This window comes from Leucoraja erinacea, chromosome 31 (genome assembly GCF_028641065.1).
Source record: "Leucoraja erinacea ecotype New England chromosome 31, Leri_hhj_1, whole genome shotgun sequence".
In the NCBI taxonomy this organism is placed as follows: Eukaryota; Metazoa; Chordata; class Chondrichthyes; order Rajiformes; family Rajidae; genus Leucoraja; species Leucoraja erinaceus.
Genome location: NC_073407.1, coordinates 17,283,833 through 17,310,727, shown reverse-complemented (window position 1 = coordinate 17,310,727; position 26,895 = coordinate 17,283,833). Strand labels below are relative to the sequence as shown.

The 26,895-nt window shown below is 41.1% G+C and overlaps 1 protein-coding gene across 7 annotated transcripts in view; it reads right to left on the bottom strand.

Annotated features, from left to right (window-relative positions):
- Nucleotides 1-26,895, bottom strand: part of kcnt1b (potassium sodium-activated channel subfamily T member 1b) — a 266,028-nt gene that overhangs the window by 101,475 nt on the left and 137,658 nt on the right. For all 7 annotated transcript variants that reach the window (XM_055660124.1, XM_055660122.1, XM_055660118.1 and 4 more), the window contains 5 exons: nt 20,182-20,261; nt 16,477-16,576; nt 10,538-10,597; nt 8,250-8,298; nt 4,994-5,053 (listed from right to left, as the gene is read on the bottom strand). In XM_055660124.1, coding sequence (XP_055516099.1) covers nt 4,994-5,053; nt 8,250-8,298; nt 10,538-10,597; nt 16,477-16,576; nt 20,182-20,261 — 349 coding nt within the window. The remainder of the gene's footprint in view (nt 1-4,993; nt 5,054-8,249; nt 8,299-10,537; nt 10,598-16,476; nt 16,577-20,181; nt 20,262-26,895) is intronic.

The window sequence follows — 26,895 nt, the reverse complement described above, 5'->3', positions numbered from 1 at the left end:
GCAGTGTTGACTAACAGATTGGTCATCAAACCAAACATCGGGAACATGGAATCAATGACTGTCTGGTCAGTTATCTTCCAGGCTGGACGGTTAATTTTATTGCTCAAAATTGTAAACATTCTGAACCAAATTTCTAAAGCACTTCAGTAAAACTGGTATTGAGAGGATTTAAACAAATTAAATTGTCAGACTCCACTCCAGATGGAGGTGGTGTCACCATGTTGGAAAGACTGGCAGGAATAAATCTATTCTCTCCCTTTCCAACTCGTAACAAATTCACAGCGTTACTCCAAGTGCATGAGCCACTCATGATTTCATTGATAGTTACTTAACAATCTAATAAATTTGACACTTTATCCTGTGAAGTAGTAACTCTTCAGCATTCCATATTGCACTGTAGTGATTATTCAAGTTCACAAAGCAATTCTGGTCATTTAAATTGTCAGAACTGTCCCTGCAAATGTCTTATCTAATGGTGTAAAGCCTCGTGGCACTAGAGATGAGAGAGGTGTCAAATTTGAACAAGCTCTCCTCAGAATCAATTAATCCTAGTTGTAGAGAAAGCGTGTATGTTTGAAGTGTCCTCCAGGGCAGTCCAGGGAGGAGTAACAATCATAAAGAGCCCTTTTGGAGTCACAGGAAACTACAGATGTTAGAAAATTGAGCAAATTACAAAGTGCTTTAGGAACTCAGCTGATCAGGCAACACCTGTGCAGAATGGGTTGGCGATGTTTCTGATCAGAACCCTTCTTCAGCATTAAAGACCTATTTTTCTCTTTCAGCAGGGGTTGGAGCTTACTGATGAATTACTTTACAGTGTTTGATGTGGCTGGCAAATTCAAGCTTTTTCCACAACAGTGAAATGGGATAGCTAGCCAAAGTACAGAATTTTTATACAGCACTTGCGACAAATCATCTCATACTGGCACACAACGCGTTGCCAACTATTAACACCAGGGCAAGAGTTGCTTCACCCTTAATTAGAAAGAACTCAGTCATACAGCACAGAAACAGTCCCCTTGGGCCCAACTAGCAAATGTCGACCAAGACACCCCATCTAAGCTAGTTCCACTTGCCCACATTTGGCTCGCATTCCTCAAAACCTTTTCTATCCATGTCCCCATTCAAGCAGTTAGACCATTATTATAAATGGAAAATCTTTGTTTTCATTATTTTAAATCAAGATTAATGATTTAAATTGTTATTTTTCACACAAGGCGTGGTAGATGTATGGAACAAGCTGCCAGAGGAGGTAGTTGAGGCAGGGACTATCCCAACATTTAAAAAACAGTTAGACAGGTACATGGATAGGACAGGTTTGGACCAAATGCAGCAGTTGGGCCTAGTGTAGCTGGGACATGTTGGCCGGTATGGGCAAGTTGGACCGAAGGGTCTGTTTCAACACTATCACTCAATGACTCTTTCAGTTAAATGTGCCTTTAGGCGAATTGGGGGTTCAATTCCCACTACCGAGTTTGAGCATTAAATCGAAGGTAACATTCCAGTGCAGAACTTAAATGCTTGTTTAAATATTTGCAGTCATCAGAGCTAATTATGCAATACACGGTATGGCGCATTTTGCACTACCAATGAGGATTAATTTAAAGTTGGCCTATTTTCCTGCATTAAACCACGACCTACTCTAGTCTCATGAAAAGAACTGCATTTTGTTGGCTCTGTACTGTACACTGACAATGACAATTAAAGTTGAATCTGAATCTGAGAAGCAGTATATTTTTATGTAAAAACATAGGGGAGTTTTTCTGGTATTTTTATCAATATTTCTGATTCTTAATTATGTAAATCTATTCAAATCTTTTAACATATCTCTGATCACTTTCTCATCTATTCATTGTTTTAAAGTGTTAAAGTTAAGATAACTGTGGACTAGTTATGAAATGTTCAGCCGAAGAATTCGCATCTTCCTATTTTTTTTTAATTAGAAGGACCTGAATGTTAGTTCAAAGCCAGAATATGTGTCCTGCCCTTATGCAGGGTAGGTATGCAATCAGTATCTTCAATTTGCCTCAATTTATCTTTTTTAATTAATCCAACTTCAAATTATGATCCAATTCTTCTTAATTATATTTAAAAAATCAATATTATCTCTACAGTTGGCTCCATGAAAATGTGGTATTTAGATAACTGCTAAATTAGTGTATTGATCATTCTGATTTTCCTGAAAACGGATGTTTTCTCAGCTGAATCTCTCATTCCCAACATCAGTTAACAGTCTACGAAAAATCTCACTTCCAATTAATCGACTTTCTCACATTTAAAACATGTCTGGGTGACATAACAGAATTTATGATTATTGATATAAACTTTGAGCACACATTCAGGTTTCTTTCCAAATTAGAGCTTTGTCACAAAAATTGGGTGAAGAAACTTATTTGAAATGCTGCTAGAACAATAAGAATTGGGGTGAGTGAGGGTTTTCGGGAATGTTCCCCTTGAAGTGGAGTCCCAACTAATGCATTTGATAAAACAACAATCTGAATATTGCCCATTTAAAATTGTGCTCTTGTCGACTCTGGTAGGCAGATTAGAACGGGTTGCTGCTTCCATCAACCGCTGCAGGGAATAAGGAAAAAAAAGTGGACGTACTATTAGAGGGAGCTCTAACACCATTTGATGCATCCAAGATAATGATTTCAATATGGCATTTCTGATACACTGGGAGGTGGTAGGGACGGGACACAGGCAGGAAAAAGTGAGCATGAAAGAAGTAGGAAGTGAGTAAAATTAAATGTGAATGAGATCAGGAAAAAGAGTGAGGAAAGATACAGTCAGTGTCAACGAAACATAGAAAATATGTACAAGAATAGGCCATTCGGCCCTTTGAGCCAGCACCGCCATTCAATATGATCATGGCTGATCATCCAGAATCAGTACCCTGTTCCCGCCTTCTCCCCATAGTCCTTGATCCTGTGACAGTCTTGAAAGAGACAGTCTAATTATGTTTTGGGATATATTATTTACACATGCCTTCATTGGTTGGGGCATTGAGTATAAGAGTTAGTGAGTCAGGATGCAGCAATATAGGACTTTGGGTTAGGCCCCAATTGGAGAATTGTGTATATTTATGTTTGACTTATTACAGGGAACATCATAAGATCGTGTGATAGGAGCAGATTTAGGCCATTCGGCCCATCAAGTCTATGCCAGCCAATCATGGCGGATCTATCTCTCTCTCCTAACCCCATTCCCCTGCTTTCTCCCCATAACCTCTGACACCCATAATCAAGAATCTATCTATCTCTGCCTTAAATATATCTACTGGCTTTGCCTCCACAGCCTTCTGTGGCATATAATCCCACAGATTCACCACCCAATATGTGTAAGCATTGGAGAGAGTGCCGAAGAGGTTTACCAGAATGTTGCCTGAATTAGAGGACATTTGCTACGAGAGGTTGTATAAACATCTATTATTTTCTCGTGAACATCATAGGTTGAGCAGAGAGCTGATAGAAGTTTATGAGAAGCATAGTAGATAGTCAGATCTTTCTTTCGTAGAGCGGAAATGTCAAAGACTAGAAGGTGCAGCTTTAAGCTGAGTGGAGCCAAGTTTAAAGACGTGCAGCAAGTTTTTTTACACCGAGTGTGGTGGGTGCATGGAGTGCGTTGCCCAGGATGTGGTGTGGACAGATATGGTCGTGGTATTTAAGAGGCTTTTACATATGCACGACCTAGTAGGAATTAGAGAAGTATGGTTATGGTAGAAGTTTACTCCATCTTACCTGTGGAGTTCATTGCCAGAGATAGGTGTGGCGCCAAATAACTGGGTATTTTTAAAACCGAGATTGATGGGTTATTGATTAATAAGGGCATCAAAGATTACAGAGGGAAGGCAGAAGAATAGAGTTGAAAGGGAAAAATAGATCGGACGACAGAGCAGACACAAGGGCCAAATGGCCTAATTCTGCTCCTATTTCTTATGGTCTTATATGGATCATGTGCAGGTAGAGGAGATTAGTTTAACTTGGCATCATGTTTGTCATAGACATTGTGGGCTGAAGGACCCGTTCCTGTTCCATGTTCTATGTGTACAGGCATTGTGAGAGAGGAAGACACAAGAGAATCATAGCTGGATCATTACTAATATGTTGTGAGGGTTGTATTTGGCTGGGATGAATAAAAGGGTGAAAGACACTTGGAATTACCAACAGACTTATTGCGCTCAGAATTCTCATTAAAACAAAAGGGAATACTTTTTTGAATTGTTACACCAGCAGCTTTGAGTTATGGCAAGTCTCTTCATATGTGAGGCCACTTATATTTCCCCTATGATTCCTTATCAGAAGCTGGTCATTTGGCTTCACCTGTGCCATCATTTATCACACATTGTCGCCTGCTAAGATATAGTCCTGACAGCAATTTCTCTTCTATTCAGTAGCCTGGGGCTGCTGTTGTGGCCTTTTTTCTGCATGTTTCCCAAAGGGTCTTTCAAAAAAGACTCAGCAAACCCAACCAACAAATAAAATACTGTTATTTTCAGTTATTTATTGGTACTCTGCTATTTCTCTGCTGGAATCTCATTTCAAATTCTGGCAGGGCAAATATAGTAATCTTGCCAAATGTTGATAAATATAGGTTCTGTAAATACTCTGTGCAGTCTGTTAGAAGGACCATCAACTTATATAAGGACCTCTCTATAAACATTTATATGGACCTCTGTGTACGCATTTATGGTCACTGTAATACAAAAGGTCATTACAGCTCTGGTAACAGTGGACCAGAATAGATTACCAGACGCCAGAGGAGTAGTTCTTGTGGTCGGACTTTGTTCCGAATTCATGAGAATGGATTATGAAGCAGTAAATCTGCCAAAGTTGAACAAACACTCAGCCGAACACAAGTGAAGAACCTCATGGAATCAACTGAATATTAAAAATATAAAATATATGGCCATCAGCTCATGCATCAGAATTGGGTTTTAAATTGTTGAAGCTATTTATCTTTCAAAGAGAGATTATTTAGAATGAGCTCTTACCTTGTAACTTAAATATGTGAGGAGCATAGTCTCCAGAAAGCTAATTAAAGCCACTGTAACCTGTGGAGAGAAATTAATAGCAACAATAAGAGTTAACTTGCGTTCCTACTTAATAAAAGGTAAACGCAAAGCTGGTGCATTGGAGCAAAAATAATCTACGGTATTCCAATGTACAAGAATCCATCAGTTATAATTACTGCTGTGTCATCAGTCAAAATTGTTGCCAATCTGCCTCTGACCGTGCAAATTGAATCTTACAGAATCTATTTTTTTCTGAATGTAATTACAGTTGGAGGTTTTGTTTACTGTTTATAAAAAAACTTTAAATTAATTTTCTTTTAAATTGTTTCTTGTTGTGCCTCTACATTTTTTCCTTTAATTCCACATTTCATTTGCTCTATTATAGTTAAATTAAATTAAATTTAATGTGATACACCTCAAATTGGAATCTGCACGTCTCACTGAGGATTCTTCAAGCTGTTTGTTAAATTCCTCATTGCATTTCCCACTTTCAGGTGGTGGTGAGAACCCCTCCTGATTAGATACCAGATTTGAAGAACTCTGGCCAGAAGTACACAGGGGAAGTGGTCAGCTAGGTTATGCCAGGTGATATGTATTTTCCACTGACTGGAAAATCTGGGCAATTTTCACATTACCTATTTTCACTATTAAAAGTCCTTGTCAAAAAAAAGTAGAGACAGAGTTGAACACAGAACATAACACTGTGCTCTTCAGCCCACAATGTCTGTGCCAAACACGATACCAATTTCAACTAATATCCCCTGCCTGCATGTGACACACACACCCCTCCTTTCCCAGCATAACTATGTGCCTATCCAAAAAGGCACTTCCGCATCTACCTCCTCCGCCACCCCTGGCAATCCGTTCCAGGCACCGATGGATTAACACAGGTCCCATCACAACTGTTGCCTTGATTTAAATCTAATCCATATCATAAGGTCATAGGAATAGGGGTAGAATTAGGCCATTCTACCCATCAAGTCTACTCCACCATTCATTTATGGCTGATCTATCTCTCCTTCCTAACCCCATTCTCCTGCCTTCTCCCCGTAACCTCCGACACCTGTATTAATCAAGAATCTATCTATCTCCATCTTAAAAATATCACCGACGGCCTCCACAGCCTTCTGTGGCAAATAATTCCACAGATTCACCACCCTCTGACGAAAGAAAATTTTCCAAAAAAACATCCTTTAATTCTGAGGCTATGACCTCTAGTCCTAAATTCTCCCACTTTTAACTAGATTTTTTATAAAACTTCTGTGATTGTTAAGTTTAGGCATATTTGAGTGAACGATTTACAGACACTTCAAATCTGCATTAATTAAGCCCAAAAAGACAGGCAGACCTTCTATAGTTTCATAAGTTTTTTTTTTAAATTGTCAGGCTGATGAACAATTCACTTTGTGAAAAATCAGGAATAACTAACTGCAAATGTTAGAAATCGGGAAAAACCCCATCAAATGCTTGAAACACCCAGAAGATTAGATGCATCTGTGGAAGGAAAAACAGTTCATGTTTCGAGTGTGAGACTCTACACATTGAATTTATATTAGCATGGAAATTGGTACAATGAAGGTTTGGTATTTTGAGATTGGATAAAGCACATTTCCTGAACACAAGACAGCAAGTTCTCCACTTCAACATAAGTATAATGCATGTCAGGTTTTCATCCACATTTGTAATCTAATCATAATTAAAATAATTATATGAAAAAGTGATCATCTTCCAGCCACACACATGCAAGAAGAAATTCTTGCCCATGTTACATGTATTCCAGGAATGAAGGGAGATGTTTACTGTGAATCGTCTGTCAAACATGGAGGAAATCCCAGCTACACGATGGCAAGATGTGGAGTTCGAAAATATATATGTCGTTGGTTCAATATATTCCCACAATGGAAAACACCTTTTGGTGAATGACGAAACACGTGTTCAGGAATTTATCAGCAAGGGGTAAAAATTTAGCTTAATTTAAGAGTTAAATTGAATCAATCAGAGCAATATTTAGATAGGATTCATTATTTATTTTAAATGCTGCTGAAAATATGCAATGTAGTTGCAAGTGGGAGTTTGATCTGCCATAAAATATGTAAATCATAATCCAGGATAATTAATTACATTGATCACATGGAGAGCATGAATAGTATGCTATTAAACTCATTAGTATATGGGTGGTACAGTGATGCAACAGGTAGAGGTGCTGCCTCACATCTCCTGTTATCCAGGACTTTGGTGCTGTCTATGTGGTGTTTGCATGCTCTCCGTGTGATTGCGTGGGTTTCCTCTGGGTGCTGTGGCTCACTCCCACCTATTAGAAATGTTCCAGTTGATGGAAGAATTGTAAATTATTCCGAATATAGGTGGAAAATCCAAAGGAAGAATTGTGGGCAGGGGGGGAAGAAGAGATTACATGGAGAACGGGATTGATGGAATTGCTGTGGAAGCCAGCATGGACTGAATGGGTCAATTAGTCTCCTGCTGGAAGTGTGTGAATATTCCATATCAGGTAAATCAAAATTCATCTTCCGACTTTGTGTTTTATAATCCTGTTGTGAAAGCGCATTATTGCCTGGTCTCTCTCAGCCTAGAGACAGTCTTGCGCTTGTGAGGAATGGGTTACAGGCTACATTTTATGCACAGTATGACTGCAACATGTCTTAGCCGCTGCTCAGATCAGACTGACGTGGTCCATTATCAATCACTTGGGGTGGAAGATTGCAACCTTCACGTGGTCCACCCTGTTTCGACTAATGCAATCAACCCGACGTGCACAAACAAAATAGATCAAATAGAACAAGTTGACCTACAACTTTAGGCTGTGCACGCCATACGCAAGAAGATGATCAACCACGGAAAATGCATGAAGTGATCACATCTTTCAAATCAATTCTCCTAACCAGGGAAGGTGATGCAGGCAGATACGATAGTGGTGTTTATGCGTCTTATTGACAAGCACGTCGATATCCAGTGAATGGTGGGATATACATTACGTGCAGGCAGATAAGATTAATTTATCATGGCATCATGTTCAGCTTGGACATTATGGGCCTAAGGACCTATTCCTGTGTCGCTCTATGTTCTATACATACGATGTGAATCTGCTCCAAGTGAGTAGAATAGCACATTTAAACAAGAGTCAACATCACAAAAAGAACACAGTTATACTTCGGTACATATGGAGATTGGAGTAAATCTTCCCTGATGTCAGTTAGCTTTTATTTTTTTCACTCACCTGAATTCCCCACAGTGGTAGACTTCTGTTCACCCAAAGTATAGGTGCCCTGTAAATATAAAAACAGCAAGCATTGGAGCCTATTAGCACTTTCAAATATCAGAGTCATAACCAGCCCGCTATATTCACCCAGAGAGTTGTGAATCTGTGGAATTCTCGGCCACAGAAGGCAAAGGAGGTCAGTTCACTGGATGTTTTCAAGAGAGAGTTAGATTTAGCTCTTAGGGCTAATGGAATCAAGGGATATGGGGAAAAAGCAGGAACGGGGTACTGATTTTGGATGATCAACCATGATGATATTGAATGACGGTGTTGGCTCGAAGGGCCGACTAACCTATTCCTGTACCTATTTTCTATATTTCTATTCCAACTGTAGATTTCATTTCCTTACAACATTAAAACCCGGCTAATTCAGTGGAGATAACGCATATCTAGAGTCATTGAATTGTACAGCATAGAAACAAGCCCATCGGCCCTCACACCCATGCTGTCCCTTTTGCCCATTTATGCGATTCCCATTTCCCCACATTAGTTCCGTATCCTTTGCTTTTGCTTGTCTAAATGTCTCATTAATATAGTATATAATGATTATATCTGAATCCACCACCTCCTACCAGAACTAGTACCAGACATCACACACCCTCTGTGTAAAAATACTTTCCCCTCAAATACACTTTTAAAATCTTTCCTCTCACCTTAAACCTGTGTCCACTTGTTTATGATATCTCTGCCATGGGGAAAAAAGATCCCTACTGCCTTTCCTATGTAGGCTTCTAATAATTCTATGTACCTCTGTCAGGCCACCCATCAGCCTCCTCCAGTCCAGGGAAAACAAGCCCAGTCTATCCATCTCCCCATAACTAAAGTCCTCCAATCCAGGCAGCAACCTGATAAATCTCTGCTTCATTCTCTCCAGCACATCAGCGGCCTTCCTATTGTGTGGTGACCAGAACATCATACACTAGTCCACGGACAGTCTAAAGGTACAACATAATGCCCCAACATTTGCATTCTATGCTCTGACCTATGAAGGCGAGTGTGTCATTTGCCTTCTTCATTAGTCTACCTATTTAGGTTGCCACTTTCAAGGAACTATAAACTTGAAGCTCTAGATAAAGTCTCTAATCTTACTATTCACCAACAGTAAGATTAAAGCTGAAAATCTATCAAATATCTCACAACTTTATCCATCACACAAGAAAAGATGGAAATAATGTTTAGATTTATGATCAAATATAAATCAGATGCCTGAGAGTTTGGGAAAATGAAATGGCGATCATAGAAACATAGAAACATAGAAAATAGGTGCAGGAGTAGGCCATTCGGCCCTTCGAGCCTGCACCGCCATTCAATATGATCATGGCTGATCATCCAACTCAGTATCCCGTACCTGCCTTCTCTCCATACCCTCTGATCCCCTTAGCCACAAGGGCCACATCTAACTCCCTCTTAAATATAGCCAATGAACTGGCCTCAACTACCCTCTGTGGCAGAGAGTTCCAGAGATTCACCACTCTCTGTGTGAAAAAAACTCTCACTGCTTCTGGCACCAGAGCTACTTGTACAACAACATTCTATAAAAGGAACTGCAAAATGTAGACGCATTCATCTACACTGGCAACTCTGGGTAGTGTACCACAAATCCACGTGTTTCTACTCACCTGGGAGTTCAGGGACACCAAAGGTCCCGAACTTACCTGTGGTTAATTAATTGATGTATGGTGAACAAAAATACATTTTGGGATGAGAAATTTTGCACTGTTAAACCATTTAATTTTACTTTAAGGGAATAATTCAGACTTAACAAGAGAATCATTAATAATCAATACTGCTTAAAGTGAAAAAGTGCCTTCTCTCCTTAGTAGAGCTAATAGGACTCAATGTTTCAATCCCTGTAATAAGTCGGCACTCTTGCTGTTTGCAGTGAGTCACACAAGAGGAAGTTCTCTTAACAACCCAGTAGTTGCCTTAACACTGATTCATCAGATCAGTATAGACTTCACTGAATGCATGGAAAAGCATACCACAGTGTAGACCTTCCTGGTGCGTTTTTTTTGTAGTTAAAAAAGCCTTAAAAAGCATTCCTTCCTTTATAATCACACCTGTTTGGTTAAAAGTAACAAATGAAAAAAATTGGGCATTATGAATTTGTTCAAAAGGAGGAAAAGAACAACAAAATTTTGTTATCAGAAATGTATCAATAACTCATTTATCAACTTATCTGGCTTCTCCACCTCCCTGCTACAGAATTCTAATTAATGCACATTTCATCACAAAGCATTACTTACCAATTGATGACGAGATTAGATGTTGGACGGGCGGTGTAATTCTGCTTTGAACATCCCCAACTAAGAGGAAAGAAAAATCAATAGACACAGAAAGCAGCAGCAGTGAGATTAAAATACTTGTACAAAGCATCATACAGTACAAAGGCAAATGTCCCATGGTACTGTACAAGTAACTAGTACTTGAAAACTAAACGGAGACAACAGGAGTTTAAATAGGAGGTTTAAATATATTAATGATTTAGATGAAGGGATTATATATTAATGATTTAGATGAAGGGATTACAAGTAACATTAGCAAATTTGCAGATGACACAAAGCTGGGTGGCACTGTGAACTGTGAAGAAGATGCTATGAGAATGCAGGGTGACTTGGACAGGTTGGGTGAGTGGGCAGATGCATGGCAGATGCAGTTTAATGTGGATAAATGTGAGGTTATCCACTTTGGTAGCAAAAACAGGAAGATTATTATCTAAATGGTGTCAACTTGGGAAAAGGGTATGTACAACGGGATCTGGGGATCCTTGTTTATCAGTCAATGAAAGTAAGCATGCAGGTACAGCGGGCAGTGAAGAAAGGAAATTGGCATGTTGGCCTTTATAACAAGAGTCGTCGAGAATAGGAGCAAAGAGGTCCTTCTGCAGTTGTACAGGGTTCTGGTGAGACCACACCTGGAGTATTGAGTGCCGTTTTGGTCTCCAAATTTGAGGAAGGACATTCTTGCTATTGAGGGAGTGCAGCGTAGGTTCACAAGGTTAATTCCCGGGATGGCAGGTTTGTCAAATGCTGAGAGAATTGAGCGGCTGGGGTTGTATACTCCGGAATTTAGGACAATGAGAGGGGATCTTATTAAAACATACGATTATTAAGGGTCTGGACACTAGCCCTTGGAGACCTCTATATCGACTCCAGATTATTCGATTAAGTCCAAGGCAGGGAAATTTCATGATTACCACCTACCTGTCCTATCCTCTCACAACTGGTCCCCTTGCTGAACAGGGGAAACACTGAAAGTGGGAAAGACACAGAATGTAGTCTACCTTGGGATTTTCAATGGCAGCATCAGCACTCACTGATCTGGGCAAGTTCTGAATGAGATGGCTGCCAGGTTTGATCTACAGCAGATAGTTGGAGAACTAACTCGAGGAATAAACCTACATGATCTCATCTTCACAAATCGACATGTGGCAGATGCATCTGTCCATTGTAGCAATGGTGATCACTGCAGACTTGTTGTGGAAACACTTACCATCATGTTGTGTGGAACTATGATTGTTCAAATGAGATAGATCCAGAACAGAGCCATCAGCTTAAAATGAGGAATCAATGAGTTAATGTCGAGGTCCCCAAGGGCATTTTTAGTGAATGCATGCAGTCCAACCTCATGAACAGGCATAGCCCTGAATCTACCATTACTATCAAACCAGATACTGTGTTTTGTTCAATGAGGTGAACTCTAGGGAATGCTGGAAGCAGCAACAAACATACAAAAAAATGATGAGACTGCAGCCAAGTGACTCTAGGCAGCAAGTAACACTGGGGTCACTAAATTCCCAACACAAATGGGCATCTCTAAAAGGGAGCTAACAGCATAAGTCTTGACTACCACTGTAAAGTTAATCACCACCAAACTCTTACAAAAAGCTCAACTGGACCAGACACATTAATACTAACAACAGCATAAGTCTTGACTCACTACCACACAAGTAAAATGTTAAGATATGCCATTGTCACTATACATGTACTTGAAACAATTGATTCAAAATACTCAACAAGAAACAGACAAAAAAACAGAAGGGAATACCAAAATTCTGCGTTACACAATACATATATAAGATGGAAGGTCAATCACTGGTGATTTGATCTATGCAGATATAATGAAAGCACTTCAGAGTCTGTATACCAAATTTGATCCCACCTATAGCGCCTTCCAGAGGCACAGGTCGAACAGTAAAACGCAGGATGGGAGTATTTGAGATTGAATATTCCCTGCTAAGGCAGCGGGGAGGTGACAAGATGGGGAGGGCGCCATTTCCTCGGCGCTGTCCTGGTTACCCTCTGAAAAAGCTCAATACCCATGGTGCAGCTGCCATACCACATAATATTTGCGAGCGGTAGAAGGTCGAATTGTAAACCATTGACACGAGATGAGTTACGATTTTGGTGATTCTCAAAAAGCTGAATACCATTCAGGACATAATATTTGCCCGAATTGTAAACCATTCCACCAACCTAAACACCCCTTGCCTCCAAGATCAACACTAAATGGCTGCAAAGTGCACCTTATTTAACTTGCACCGAGATTACTCAACTTTGTTACTCCACAGCCCCTCCGAATCCTGTGACTTTTACAACCAAAGAGGGCAAGTTTAGCAAGAACATTGGAACTCCACCCCCTTCCAGGTTCCCCAAGTCACAAATCATTCCATTTTGAAACATATATCTGGTCTTCTATCATTGTAGGGTCCTAATCATTAAAGTGTCTAGCAGAACCTAACAATACTATGCTTTAACAAGGCAGCTCATGATCAATTGGATATATTGCAATAAAATCTGCCTGCCAATAGTGTCCAAATCCTGAAAATTGAAATGGTCATAAAGTATTTTGGAACATCCTGAAGATTTTGAATGGTGCATCACAAAACACACGCTCCTCGTTTTTCATTTAACGGCCTGTAACCCGTGCGATCCAGGAGATGCAATCTTAGCATTGAAACAGAGGGAAAAAATTGAAGTAATCTCAGGGCTGAATGACTTTCTTCTCATAATCCAAACTCATTTAGAACTTGTCTTCTAAATCATACAAGTTACAGCAGCCCATGCAAGTGCTACAGGTAGCAATACAATCAAATGGTCTGAGCTTGTGGATCACTGAGTTTAGCCATTGCAATTTATTGCTAAAGGAAACAGGGGAGTTTTCTGCAGCACTTAGAAGGGGCAATGCTGAGATGGGGAAAGCTGAAATTCATCTTGGGTTGATATTGGGCTTGCATCCAGACTGCACAATAGTCAGGCCATCAAACAATAATAGGTTGGTAAAAAGGTTGTGAGGTACGTTAGTGACAGAACAACAATCAGAGAGTAGGTTAAATGAGAAGATGGGAGAGTGTGTGGTATGGCTTAGCAAGGAGGAGGCTCAAGTTGGCCTTAGCTTCGATTCAGAAATGCTTTAAAGTCTGCCCCAGTTGCTGTATGAATCTGTGGGCTATTGAACATTGAACTATTCAAGAGATCTGGCCGGTCTTGATGGACTGAACATTTCACGCTTGGACTCACTCCACCAAGGCCTGCTGGATTTCTTGGTTGCTAACCATTTTATCTTCCGTTTTCCGTTTCCCATACTGATCATTCTGCCCTTCTCCATTGCCAGAGTGAGAACACATGCAAAGTAGAGGAACAGCACCTCATATTCTGCTCGGGTAGTTTTTAACCTAATGGTACGGACAATTAATTCTCCAATTTTAATTAACTGACCTACAAATTACCCCCTCACTCAATTTTTTAAATTTCCTTTCTCTTCCCCGTGCCCCACCTGAACTTGCACTCATTTCTACATTTCCCCCTCTCGTTCCACCTGCATTCCTTCCTCTGGCTTCACAATTCACACCGCATCCATCCTTATCTCACACCTTTTGGCTTTTCATGCATGACCTGTGTCCAACCATCTGCCTATCAAAGGCCTCCCTCATCTGTATCCACCTAACACTCACCAGGCTTTGCCTTGCGTCTCCTCTATTCCAGCTTTCTCCTTCCTCACCCCCATCACAACCAGTCTGAAGAAGGGCCCCGACCCAAAACGTCACCAATCCATGTTCTGCTGCCTGACCCGTTGAATTACTTCAGCACCTTGTGTCTTTTTATGTTTATTTGAACTTCACTTATGGTGAAGCCCTACACTTATTAAACTCTTTATTGTACACGTATTAATATAGAATGTACAAACTAGAATTATACCCTCCTACATATCCAATATGCATTACAATATTATTTTTGCTTCCTTATCTATCTGAGCCCATCAGCTTAAATTTCTGTTGGAATTTTGTTCTGTTTATGTTTCAAAGGTTTGATCTTTTTGAATGGCTGTATGTGGTGTTGTTGCAACATGGTGGATACATTTTAGACAAATATGAGATGGCAAGTTAAGTAAATGAAGAGGGACAAAGGAGAATTGAAATTTAGATGTGATCTTGAAGATTGCAGTGTGAGGATTCCTCTATGTATACATAAATGGCCCACAAAATCAAAAGCCTCAAATACTCCTGAACTGTCCAATAGGAATGTTTTGCACATATACTTTTCACTTCCTGTTTCTGATAGGTATTTGTGGGAGCACAAATAGACCACTTGGACAATAAAAACTAACACTTATTAAGTCAAGATTGGATGAATTCTTAATGAATGGATGGTTCAGGAATTGAATTCTTAATGAATGTCTATTTTGAAATTAAAAAAAAAAAAATTAAATTAAATAAACACATATCCTGACTAGAGTCTGAAGAACTGTCCTGACTCAAAATGTTGCCTGTCCACATCCTCCAGAGATTTTGCTCGTCCTGCTGACTGACTCCAGCACTTTGTGGTTCATCGTGACTATCAAGTGGTTTATTGTTTAATTGTAGGTTATTGAACCCTTCTAATTTTCTCAGGCTGTGGCAGATTGGACAATAGTATGGATTCAATAGTGTCCTTTATTTTTAAAAAGATAGAACATCTTTTTAGCCTCAAAACCAATGACAGGATTCTGCAGAACACCTCGGCCGACATTCCTCTGGAATCCCTCCCTCCATGCCTTAAGGAAGTCAATAACCCATTTTTAATAGATCGGCTTGATGTCATCTTGGAAACAGCTAGGAGGAAATTCTTGAGGCGTGTCATTAGGATAGATTCCTCCACTGGACACTCCTGAAGTTGAACTGCCCCTCCAAGGACTGCAGGGCCAGAAACTGTGTTTCCATAGTTATTCATTTTCCAAGCACACATTTTAAGTACAATCAAAATCATCCTTTAAGTACTTGTGTATCCCTTGGCGTCACAAAGCCAAATGTGCAATAGATATCAATGTCGTGTTACGCTAGAAGGTACACTCTCAATCTGCTTACATTCTGATTTTCTATGGAGTTTCATATTAGGAGCCAATAATGAGTGTAGACTTCTGGACAGAGAGCAGTAAGTGTAGATAATCCCACATTCTATTCTGCTGATATTTTATTTTATCATTAAATAATTAAACAGTGGTTGAATAGTAGAGGAGATTAGAACATGGCGTGGAGGTCAAGGAGCTGTGAGGTGTAAAGCACAGGGAACAATGCCACTGCTCTGAGGAAGAAGGTATTAATTATAGTGTGAACATTTAAACAGGCAATTTCGATTATTAACACAGACGCAGGAAATATTGACAACAGTGAGATGACATCAGGTTTTGAAGAAAATAAATGCATACAAATATACTTGAAACCAATTTACATTTGAGATGAAATGAAGTTGAGGCATGTGTGCAGCATTAAGTTGAATGGGCTGAATGGCCTTTTTCGCACGCTATAACTTTCATGTATCCCTATAAAATATATTTTTCATTGTTTTAAATTGAGGGATTAGTAAATCTATGCTTTAAACCCCCATTGGTGAAAAGTCTCGATCTCCAGATTACCGAGCATACAGTAATTGCACTGTGCAGAGCCCAAAATATACGGTCAAAGCCCTGAGCATTGAGAAAATAGCTACAATTCTCTTGTTATTCAGCACATTGCAATTGTGGGCCAGACACAAGTAATGCCAAAAATACTTGATAGGCTGTTTGTTTATTCAATGTCACAATATTAGCTTAGATTAAATACACTAATGTAAATCTAAATGGCCAGTATAATGAATCACTGGCGCTGTTGTGCAAGACATCTAATTAAGGATGTACATGAGTTGTGGTCTTAGCTGCTTCGGTGTCTTACCATCCAATTCCTTCTTCGGGCTGGTCCAGCAAAACTCGTACGATGTACAGAACGCATGTGAGCACCTTCAAGGAGAAGTTAAAGAGTCGTATTCTTAAGCCTGCAAATAAAAGTAAAGCATCCTTTATTTAGAACTCTCTTCGATAAGTGACCTAATTAATAGAGGCCGAGAAATGATTACGAGGAGATCTAATTAAAATGTTATTTCCAAGTCAAATTGAAACAAACTGGAAACCCGGTCAGGCCGTGCTCATTGCAAATCACAGCAGCTTCAGAGCATCGCCCCGGAAACGAGGTCACACTCTGCTGAGGCTTCCATTGGAGCATCTCAGATCAGATGGCACTGCTCGTAGTAGATCCTTGGCTGGGTAACTTCAAGAGGTTGCTTCCCGTATGTACCATCTCCCACTGCACCGTTCCTGTTCCCACCCACCAACATCATTCCCCATATCCCCAACCAATTACACCTTCAACCCTAAACCCAACCTGTCTTCAGGTCGGGGGGAGTTCCCCCCACCACGGATACCATGTAATCCCGTGCTACCTGCTCCATGGTCAGATAGTCGGCGACTAAACCGTCTCCCCCACCTGCTTTGCCAGGTGAAGAGGGGGCTGTTGACCCCCAGCAGGACCAAAAACAAGACTTGCCAAAGGGCGGATGAGCTCCGAGCGAGCCAACGGCCATCCACACTAGAAGTTGCGATCACTGTCGTACATAGCATTGTAAGGCACCGTGCCCGTTAATGTTTTCAACGATGATGATGAACACCCTGATGATACCCCACCTCCTGATCTCCCTGGCACGGTGGCGCAGCGGTAGAGTTGCTGCTTTGAGCGAATGCAGCACCGGAGACCCGGGTTCGATCCCGACTACGGGTGCTGATGTACGGAGTTTGTACGTTCTCCCCGTGACCTGCGTGGGCTTTCTCCCAGATCTTCGGTTTCCTCCCACATTCCAAAGAGGTACAGGTTTGTAGGTTAATTGGCTTGGTAAATGTAAAAAAAACTGATCCAAGTGGGTATAGGATAGTGTTAATGTGCGGGGATCGCTGGTCGGCGCGGACCCGGTGGGATGAAAGGGCTTGTTTCCACGCTGTATCTCTAAACTAAACTAAAAAATAAACCAAACTAAAAATGTCTTGATTACAGTCATTCCTGAACATCTGAGTGTGTGTTCTGGCAGAACTGGGAAAGCTTGACAATAAACAAAAAAAATCTACCGGCAAAAGCTGGTTGAACATCAGCTGAAGGAGAATCCAGTACTAAACGCAGAACATTATCTTTCTTTCCTTTCTAGATGCATTCCAAAATCATTTCATATCAGACCAAAATATCCATGGACAAATCACAAATGCTGCGAAACCCTTTCTGGTTTTGTCCCAGATTGTGCGTTATTTAAAAAAAATAAATCCAGCTTTTTTTCCCTGACTACATTGAGGTGCATAGGGCTCCAAATTCTCCAAATAATTCATCTTGAATTATTCTAAATCCAAAAGCCGAATAAATAATTCTCCCCCAATGTTCCATTCCACATTCCTCTCATAAAACTACATTTAATACTGATATTATATATACATCATACAAAATGTGCATCTCCTCTAACTTCATCTACTGTACCTGGTGGCCTTTTGTACGTTGGTACATCCTTGACTGAGGATGGAATTGTGCTTTAAGTGGTATGTTTCAGATTCTGAATCATGTCTTTAAGAAAGGTTCTCTGAAAGAATATTTGCCAGTCTTACTGATTTTAAATGTTGGCCTTGACTTAGCTCCTAACATTCTTCCTTCTGAGTCAGAAGGTTGGGGGCTCAAGTGCACTCTGCGAATTGAGCACATTATGCAAATTGAAAAACAAACAAAAAATGTAAATGGTTGAATTATTTAAAATATTCCCTATCACCCCCACCTTCTCTGCTGCTTCTTTTCTCTCCTTCACATTTCAGATGAAGGATCTTCGACCTGAAAAGTAACTTAATTTCTCTCCTCTCAGATATGGTCTGACTTTTTGAGTTTTCCCAGCATAGTCAGTGCCATACAGCTCAGGAACAGGCCCTTCAGCCCATCTCGTCCATGCCAACCAAGATGCCCCATCTAAGCTAGTCCCATTTGGCCCATATCACCCAAAACTTTTCCTATCCATGTCTCTGTCCAAGTGACAAGCATTTCCTGTTTTCATGTAAATTGATACTTTAGTGCAGTGTCCAAAAAACAGTGCTCCCAATTTCAACAATGCGGGTGCTCTGACAACATGTTGAATGTTTACTAGTACATAAAGGATCCCAAAGAATTATAAGAAGATTGACTTGGAGTCCTGAGTTAAGTTAATGTTACAGCAAGGTTCGGTAGCCTACGATCAGTGTCCACTAAAAAAGGTAACACAGTGGTTGAAAATCTCTTTGTGACATCTGTACGTGTAACCAAATGCATCACTTTTCGTGGCTTGTTTACCTATTCTTCAAGTCCTCCCTGCATTGTCCCTGACTGTCCTAACATGGAAGACTGTAACAAATCTATTTTATAGTTCTAGGAAGAACATTTGCATCTTATTTTTACCAAACAACTTTTCATCCAATTTCATCTGCATTGCCACCTTCATGTTGAATAAATGCCACCCATTAATCTGGAGACATAAGAGGCAGCATACACAGATGTCTCGACCCCAAATCTCCATTGTGTTCCTCCAGCAGTTTGTATTTTCCTCCTACTAATCTCATGGAGTTCCCCAAAAAGTATAAACACTCCATAGATTCTTCCAGGAAACAAAACATGGAGATCTTTCAAGTTGGGGGAACTTAACTAATGAAGTAACAGCATGAAAGAACCAAATCTGGAAGTAAAGTCATCAGTTAAGTCAACCTGCAATAACCCAACTCTCTTTCCATGCCGCTCCTCAACCCCTTCCACACACATTTCTCCCAGCAGCTCCCTCCACCCCGTCATCCTGCTCCCTTTCCCCACCTCCTATCCCAGTCCCATATTTCCTTTTATCTCCTCCCCCCCCTCTCCTCTTTCACCCATATACATCCTCATTCAGGCTTCACATTACTCTACTCTTCCTTCCTTATCTGACAACTTTTGTCTCCATTTCACATCTAGCCTTTGCCACTTACTCCACCCATCTTCCAATCACCCACCCTCGCCTGTATCCACCTCCCCATTGCCAGGCTTTACCCACCCCACCTCTCTATTCCAGCATTCTCCACCCCTTGCTATCAGCCAGAAGAAAGGTCCCGACTCAAAATGTTGTCCATCCATTTCCTCCACAGATGCTGCCCGACCTGCTGAGTTTGTTTTTGGCTCAAGGCTCCAATAACTGTAGTTTATTGTGTCTTTGTGTCTGCATTTGTGCAACATGAGATATCACACCATGTACATATATCTCATCCTCACAGCAAGGACAAAGAATAACTTCCAGAAACAGAAATTAGAAATGCCTTCAGGAGACTGTTACTCATTCTGCATTCTATGCCACACACTCCAGACTCTCAGTTCTGTCTGTGTGATCTTGTTCTGCTCGATATATAGCGGTCGCACTTTCACAAATAACTAACAGCGTGTGAAGTCCTTCTAGTTGTTTCTGCATGGTGTGTTACAACACTGCATTACTGAGTGTTCTGTAAAAGTTCTGTTTGATGATACCATCTGTTATAAAGACTGAAGCGGGTCAGTTTGATGCCAGCAACAATCATGGTCGTATAAACTTACTTGATCTTTGGTTTTTGATGAAGAAGAGTTTAAGTCGCTCCTTGAAGGTGTTCTCGTTCACGTAGAATTCCACCTGCACCCTTGGGGGAAACAAAAATAGATCTTATAATTATGCTCAGAATAGGTTTATAGTTATTTGTTGCATTCATAACAGGAGCAGCAGCAGGTTAAATTTAGCTTTGCATAAAACATCCCAGCCAAGCTGCAAATTGATCAAGAATATCTGTAACTGAGCTAAGTCCACGTTACTTGTGCTGGTGTAAAGTTCAATAAAAACTGAAATAGACACAGTAGTGTTAATCCAACCAGGTAAACACATTTCTACAGACGCACTGGAGGAAGTAAAGGCATCATACGGCAATTCCAACACAAGAATGCAAGAGGCTGTAGAGTGTGGTAGACAGCCTGATACAACCCTTCCCACCGTCGAAACCATCCATATGAGATGTAGCCTCCCTGTCCCACTTGGCCCTCATTTGGCGCCTCATTTATGCATCATATGTAAAATAGGTCGACGCGACGTCTCACGCAAATCACGTGTCATCATGCCGTCTGGTGCACGTGACATCATTAGAATACCCTGCGGTGCGTGGCAACACATGGTTACTCACGGTGACGTGACCATGCGCCACCACGCGACTACACGTGAGACGTCGGGACACCAGCGTACAACGGCAATGCGTCAGCGTGCGTACGCGAGACATCACGCAGGTGGCGTGCGAGGATTTCATGCAGCATGAAATCCTGGAGCACCGCACGATACCGTGTGCAATTCCACACTCCTCCACGCATCTCCATGCGCTCGTCCCGCGCTACCCACATGCTACCCGTGCGTCACAACACGACGACCACATTTTTGGAGGTCGCATAAATGGCGAGCAAATGACGGCCAAGTGGGACAGGCCCTTCACCCACCAGACTTCAGTGAGGTGTGACATTCCTGGTGAAACAGCTGAAGTTCCCACAGTACATTACCACGGCCACCCTGAGGCCAGACATCCTCCTGGTCTCAGCTGCGACCATAAACATCATCTTGTTGAACTGACAGTGCCGTGGGAGGCCTGTCTGGAGGAGGCCCACGAGAGGAAGATGGTCAATAAGGATGGTCATAAGTATGAGGAGCTGGTCATAAACTGCCACAAGCAGGGCTGGAAGGCAAGATGTATGCCCATCGAGGTTGGCTGCAGAGGTTTTGCAGGGCAATCGCTCTACAAAGCCTTGAGTCCACTTGGACATCAACGGAATGGAGAGAAGAGCCATCAAGAACACCAAAGAGGCAGCGGAGAAGGCCTCGAGATGGCTCTGGATCAGGAGAGGAGGTCCATGGGGAGGAGCGAATGCCACCTGAACACAAGTCGTGGTCTGATCAACCACGGCTGGGTCGCCTGGGCGTGGGTGTCTGATGTTGAAAGACCCGAAACACCCAATGACCCCAGATTACATCACTGATGATGTGTTCAGGAGCATCAATAGATGTATTTTTTTTATCAAATGGTTGTAAAGGAGGAAATACTCACCACATTTCTAAAAGTACTTGATCAGCACATAATCTGCTGTGTCTACCAACAACCAGCTGAACGATAAAGTATGGGATTTAATGGCACAGGAGTTTTCAGGCTGGTATGAATATAAAGGGCTGAATGGTCTCCTTAACAATGCATTTCCACACTGCACAGACCAAGGAGGCATCAGGTAACAGTGGGTCTGTCAGAAGGATCCCGCCCCGGAATGTCACCCATCCATCCCCTCCGTGGATGCTGCCTGACCAGCTGAGTTCCTCCAACGCCTTGCATTTTACTCAATAATCTATAATCTGAATCTGATTTACTCAATAATTTATAATTTACTGTTTGAAATGTGAATGAAAGGTCTTATCAGGAATCTCTAAAAAAGAATTAAATAAATATTTGGAAATTTTAAACACTGCAGAAGTACAGGCACTGAGTTAATAGCTTTTTCCAAAATACCAATATGGGCAATGGATAAAATGGGCCTATCACTCTACGATTCCAGCAGCTTCTTTAAGTCAAACATTTCTGATTGCAGTGCCAAAATCAAAGAAAAGGGAAATTAATCCAAATGGTGCTGTCTGAGCCAAGAGAAGGTTTTGACATTTAAACACCAAAAGGGGAATAGTGCTGACAAAAGCAATCCTGAAGATGGAAAATTAAAAATACTCCAGAGGTTTGGACGAAAACCTGAGAAGACAAAATATCTGCAGCTGATCAGATGAACATTATGTAAAGGAAGAAATATAAAGTAACACCTCAGGGAGTCAAATTTTATGTTGTCAGCGTCAATTTATTGATTTTCTATTTCAGTGGGAAAATAGATGACCTTCCATTGGATTTTCATTAATTCCCCATTGGCTTCTTGACACAAAACAATGCCATGCATGCATAAGTCATTAGTCCAGCTGCACCAGTGAACTTCAAGAGCAACCATTTAAAAAGACTTTATCATGCATCAATGTCTGAACAGCCCAAGTAAATGTATTGGCACAGCAATGTAACTCCACAGTGAAGGTGTCATTTTAAATTTACTTCCAAACACAAGAAAAATCTTCATTCATTCTTTGACTTTGCCTGGTGAACATGTGCAAACATATTAAAAAAATACCCATGTTCAATCTGTATTTATTACAATGGATAACAAAATCAAAAGTTAGTTTTGCACAAACTATTAAACTGCAGAAGGGAAGAATTCAGAGAGTTACACTTTCAGGCATTTGTACTGCATTCGGACAATTGTACTGCACAGGAACGGCTCCTTTGGCCCAGTGCCCCTGCTCAACAATATGTCAAGTTAAACTAATCTCCTCTACATGCATGTGATCCATATCCCTCCATGTGTCTATCTAAAAGCCAGTTAGACACTACTATCGTATCTGCCTCTAACACCCCTGGCAACGCATTCCAGGCACCCACCATTCCCCTTGTAAAATAAAACCTGCACCGACCCTCTCCTTTAAATTTTGCCCCTCTCACCTTAAAGCAACGCCCCCTAGTCTTTGATACTTCTACTCTTTATACATACTTAAGAAGAGTGGACATGTCAGACTAGAGGGCACAACTAGAAGGTTTCTATTTTCTAAAGAAAGCTTATGAAGGTGAGGGGGTTTCAGTTTGTTTGGATCCTTACATCTTTTGGGTCCTTACATCCATAATTTAGATGAACAAGTAAGAATTCCATTGTTCTGGTTTGGGACTATAAAACATTCCCGACTCAGTTTAAAGATTATAAGGCATGTCAACCATTTTAGTTTACAAGTTTAGAATGCTACACTGGAGTTGGTATTTATTTTGATATTGTGGTCCAGTAGATACTGTAATACTCCATAATGAAGGCAGGAATTGTGGCTGAGTGTGATTCTGGGTATTACATTATGGTCTGCAGAGTCTGAGGCACTTCAGCCAGCAGGGAGCTCTCTTCGCTGCCTTTTTTTCCCTCCACTATTTTCATTTTTCTACAACTGTTCCCCGTAAATCAGGTGGGCAAGAGCAGAGTCCTCAATCTTGCAAAAAAAATGTGGCAAGCAAATAGATCTTAAAATGTACTATGCCGAGTGCTTTATGGATAGCCCAGAACAGTCCTAGCAATGTTGCCATTGCTTGAGGACACAAATGATGGGTCATATCCATGTATATGGGAGGCAAAATGTTCTCTCTAACATTGTGTACTGGAATCAAGAGCCCTTATGATCTGAAACTTAAATAAAAACGGCAAAGCACCGCTTTCTCTTGGAAAGAGTAATAAATGCTGGACTTAACAGCAAGATTTTCATTTCACTGTGGGGTGTATGATGACATCTTGACTGTGATCTGTTTACCAAGTCATGATGCACTATGGTTACACACCAGTAAGATACGGAAGGAATTCCTTCTGGTTGTGATAAATCGTCTGTTCATACACAGACCCACATTTGACTCTAGGTTTCCATTATATAATGGAATCATTTTGAGGTGGAAGAAGAATCTATAATCATTTCTAGGATTTGGTTCCTTGACCATTAAATCTGCATGTTTAGCGAGGACTGCATACCATATCACTTGAAAACACTGCAACATGCCCAAGTGTTGGAACTCCCACACCCTCAGCTCTACGTCAGAACCTTGTGGGCTCAAGCCTCACACCAGATATCTGAACAAACTAACACACTAGTGAATTACTGCACCGCTGACAATGCCATGTGTGGATAACATATCAAACCGAGTGCCTATCTACCTTCCAAGTTGAAAACAACTTATTCACAGTCACATCGTGAACAGGAGGAGAAACAGGAAAGCTTTCCCCAATGATCTGACCAACAATTGTACCTCAAACTACATGACTAAAAGCAGAGAATGGAGACACAATGAACTGCGGATGCTGGAATCTTGAGCAAAACACAAAGATGTGGAGGAACCCAGCGGGTCAGGCAGCATCTGTGGAGGGAATCGACAGAAGACATTTTGGGTTGAAATCCTTCTTCAGACTGACCTGAAGTCTGAAGGAGAGTCCCGATTCAAAACATATCTGTTCCCTCCACAGATGCTGCCTGACCCACTGAGTTCCTCCGGAACTTTGTGTTTTGTGACAAAAATCAGACTTTCAAGTTGGGGTCTGGTTTATGCAGATTCCTCTATACAAACTATCCCCTACATGAAAACAGTAAACGTTTATTATTGTTGAGGATTTTGGGTCATCCACAGGCACAAGGTAAACGCACATTTTTCTACCATTAATTCTCAAAACTACCCCATGCTCATTGTTGGCATAATCCTCTCTCCAACCAGCCCATCACTCACCCATGATCCCAGCCTAATCCAATCACCATCCTTCCCTGTCCCATTATTAGTTTAGTTTAGAGATAAAGTGTGGAACGAGGCCCTTCAGCCCTACGGGTCCATGCTGACCAGCGATCCCCACACACTTACACGGTCCTACACACACAAGGGACAATTTACGTTTATACCAAGCCAATTAACCTATAAATTTGTACGTCTTTGGAGCGTGGGAGGAACCCGAAGATCTCGGAGAAAACCCACGCAGGTCACGTGGAGAACATACAAACTCTGTACAGACAACAACCGAAGTCAGGATTGAACCCGGGTCTCTGGCGCTGTAAGGCAGCAACTCTACCACTGCGTCACCGTGCCGCCCTAGTTAACTAACTTGCCCTTTCTCATTCTGACCCGTACCAACCTAATCACTCAACCCCACGGCCCAAATTAATCCTTTTTCTTAAATTTTTATCTGAAATCATGGTGTTTTATGCATTTGAGCATATTATTCTTAATTATAATTTTAGAAAAATATCTATACAGAATAATAACATTTAAATCCTTTACCTATGTTAATTACATATCAGTCTCAGTCCACCCCGTGACAGAAGGGGGAGCAGTTGCCAAGTTTGATACCCACAGGGAAGAAGGGTCTCCTGTGGCGTTCTGTCCTGAATGTTGGTGGAACCAGTCTGTTGCTGAAGGTTTACACAGAGATAAGCAAGAGGGCAGATGAAGGCAAGGTGGTGGACATTGTGAAAGTCTATGCTTCAGTCCATGAAGCCAATGTCCTGCAATGGTAGGCTAGTCTGGAAGATCAGATCGCATATGATCCAGGGAGAACTAGCTAATTGCATATAATATTGACTTGATGGACAGAGGTGGTGGTTGTGGACGGTTGCTTCTCAGACTGAAGGCCTCATTGGATAGTGCCTACGAAAGAAGAACATTTGTTTTCTGGATTTAGTAGTTCTTCTCCTTCGAAAAGAGGTGGTTGCAAAAATATCTCATATAGGTATTGAAATTCATAAAATATAGAGGTAGAAAGAATAAAATCCATTTCAATTGCCGGATGGGTTGAGAAATAGGAAACACAAAATGAAGGTGGCTGCCAAAAGAACCAAGAGTGACATGAACCAAAAACGCACGGTTAAATGTTGTATTGGAGGTGGATTTAATTGTAGTGTTCAAAAGAGAGGTGGTTAAGTACGTAAAAGATACAATTAGCTAGACTATGGAGGTGAGAGGGGGGTGGTTGGTGAAGCTCTGGCTGGACAGCTTTAGATAAAGATAGTACAGAGTTGATGTACCGAATGGCCTTTTTCTCTGTTGTAACCAAACCGCCAAATATCCAGAACAAATTTGACTATAAAATTCTGGCGTTGTGTGCAACTGCTGCAAGGCGTGATGTGTTGATGCTGGGATTCGGAGCTTTGACAGTCAGCCTCTGATTTCCTGGAGATGACTCCCACTCTAAACTCTCACGGCTCCAGATACTTCAAATTTCCCATTTTGACTGTCACTTCCAGAAGCAATTTTAGAAATGATCTCCTTTATTCAACATTAGATAAATTGGTAACAAAATGCCACTTTAGCTGACAAGACAGTAAGCAAGCTGTCAACTATCATTGTATTGCAGAATCGAAACGGCTAGTAATTGAAAACCCAGAACCAACCCAGAGCAGATTCGTTGTGGCAGCATGATACCACCGGTAAAATTAGAGATCTAGAGTCAGCATCAGCATTCACTAATTTTGCTTCTCTCTGTTCCTGTTTTCTCCCTGCTCCCCCCGTCTCCCTTCTTCTCCTCTGTTATCACTATCAGGCTTCTGGGTGGTCTTTCAATAAGCTTAGGTACTGCCCAAGTCACCTCGACCCCATTGAAGACATTGAGCATGGTCTTAGGAACTGATGCGCTACAATGCTGAGAAGTATATTCTGTACTCTGCAC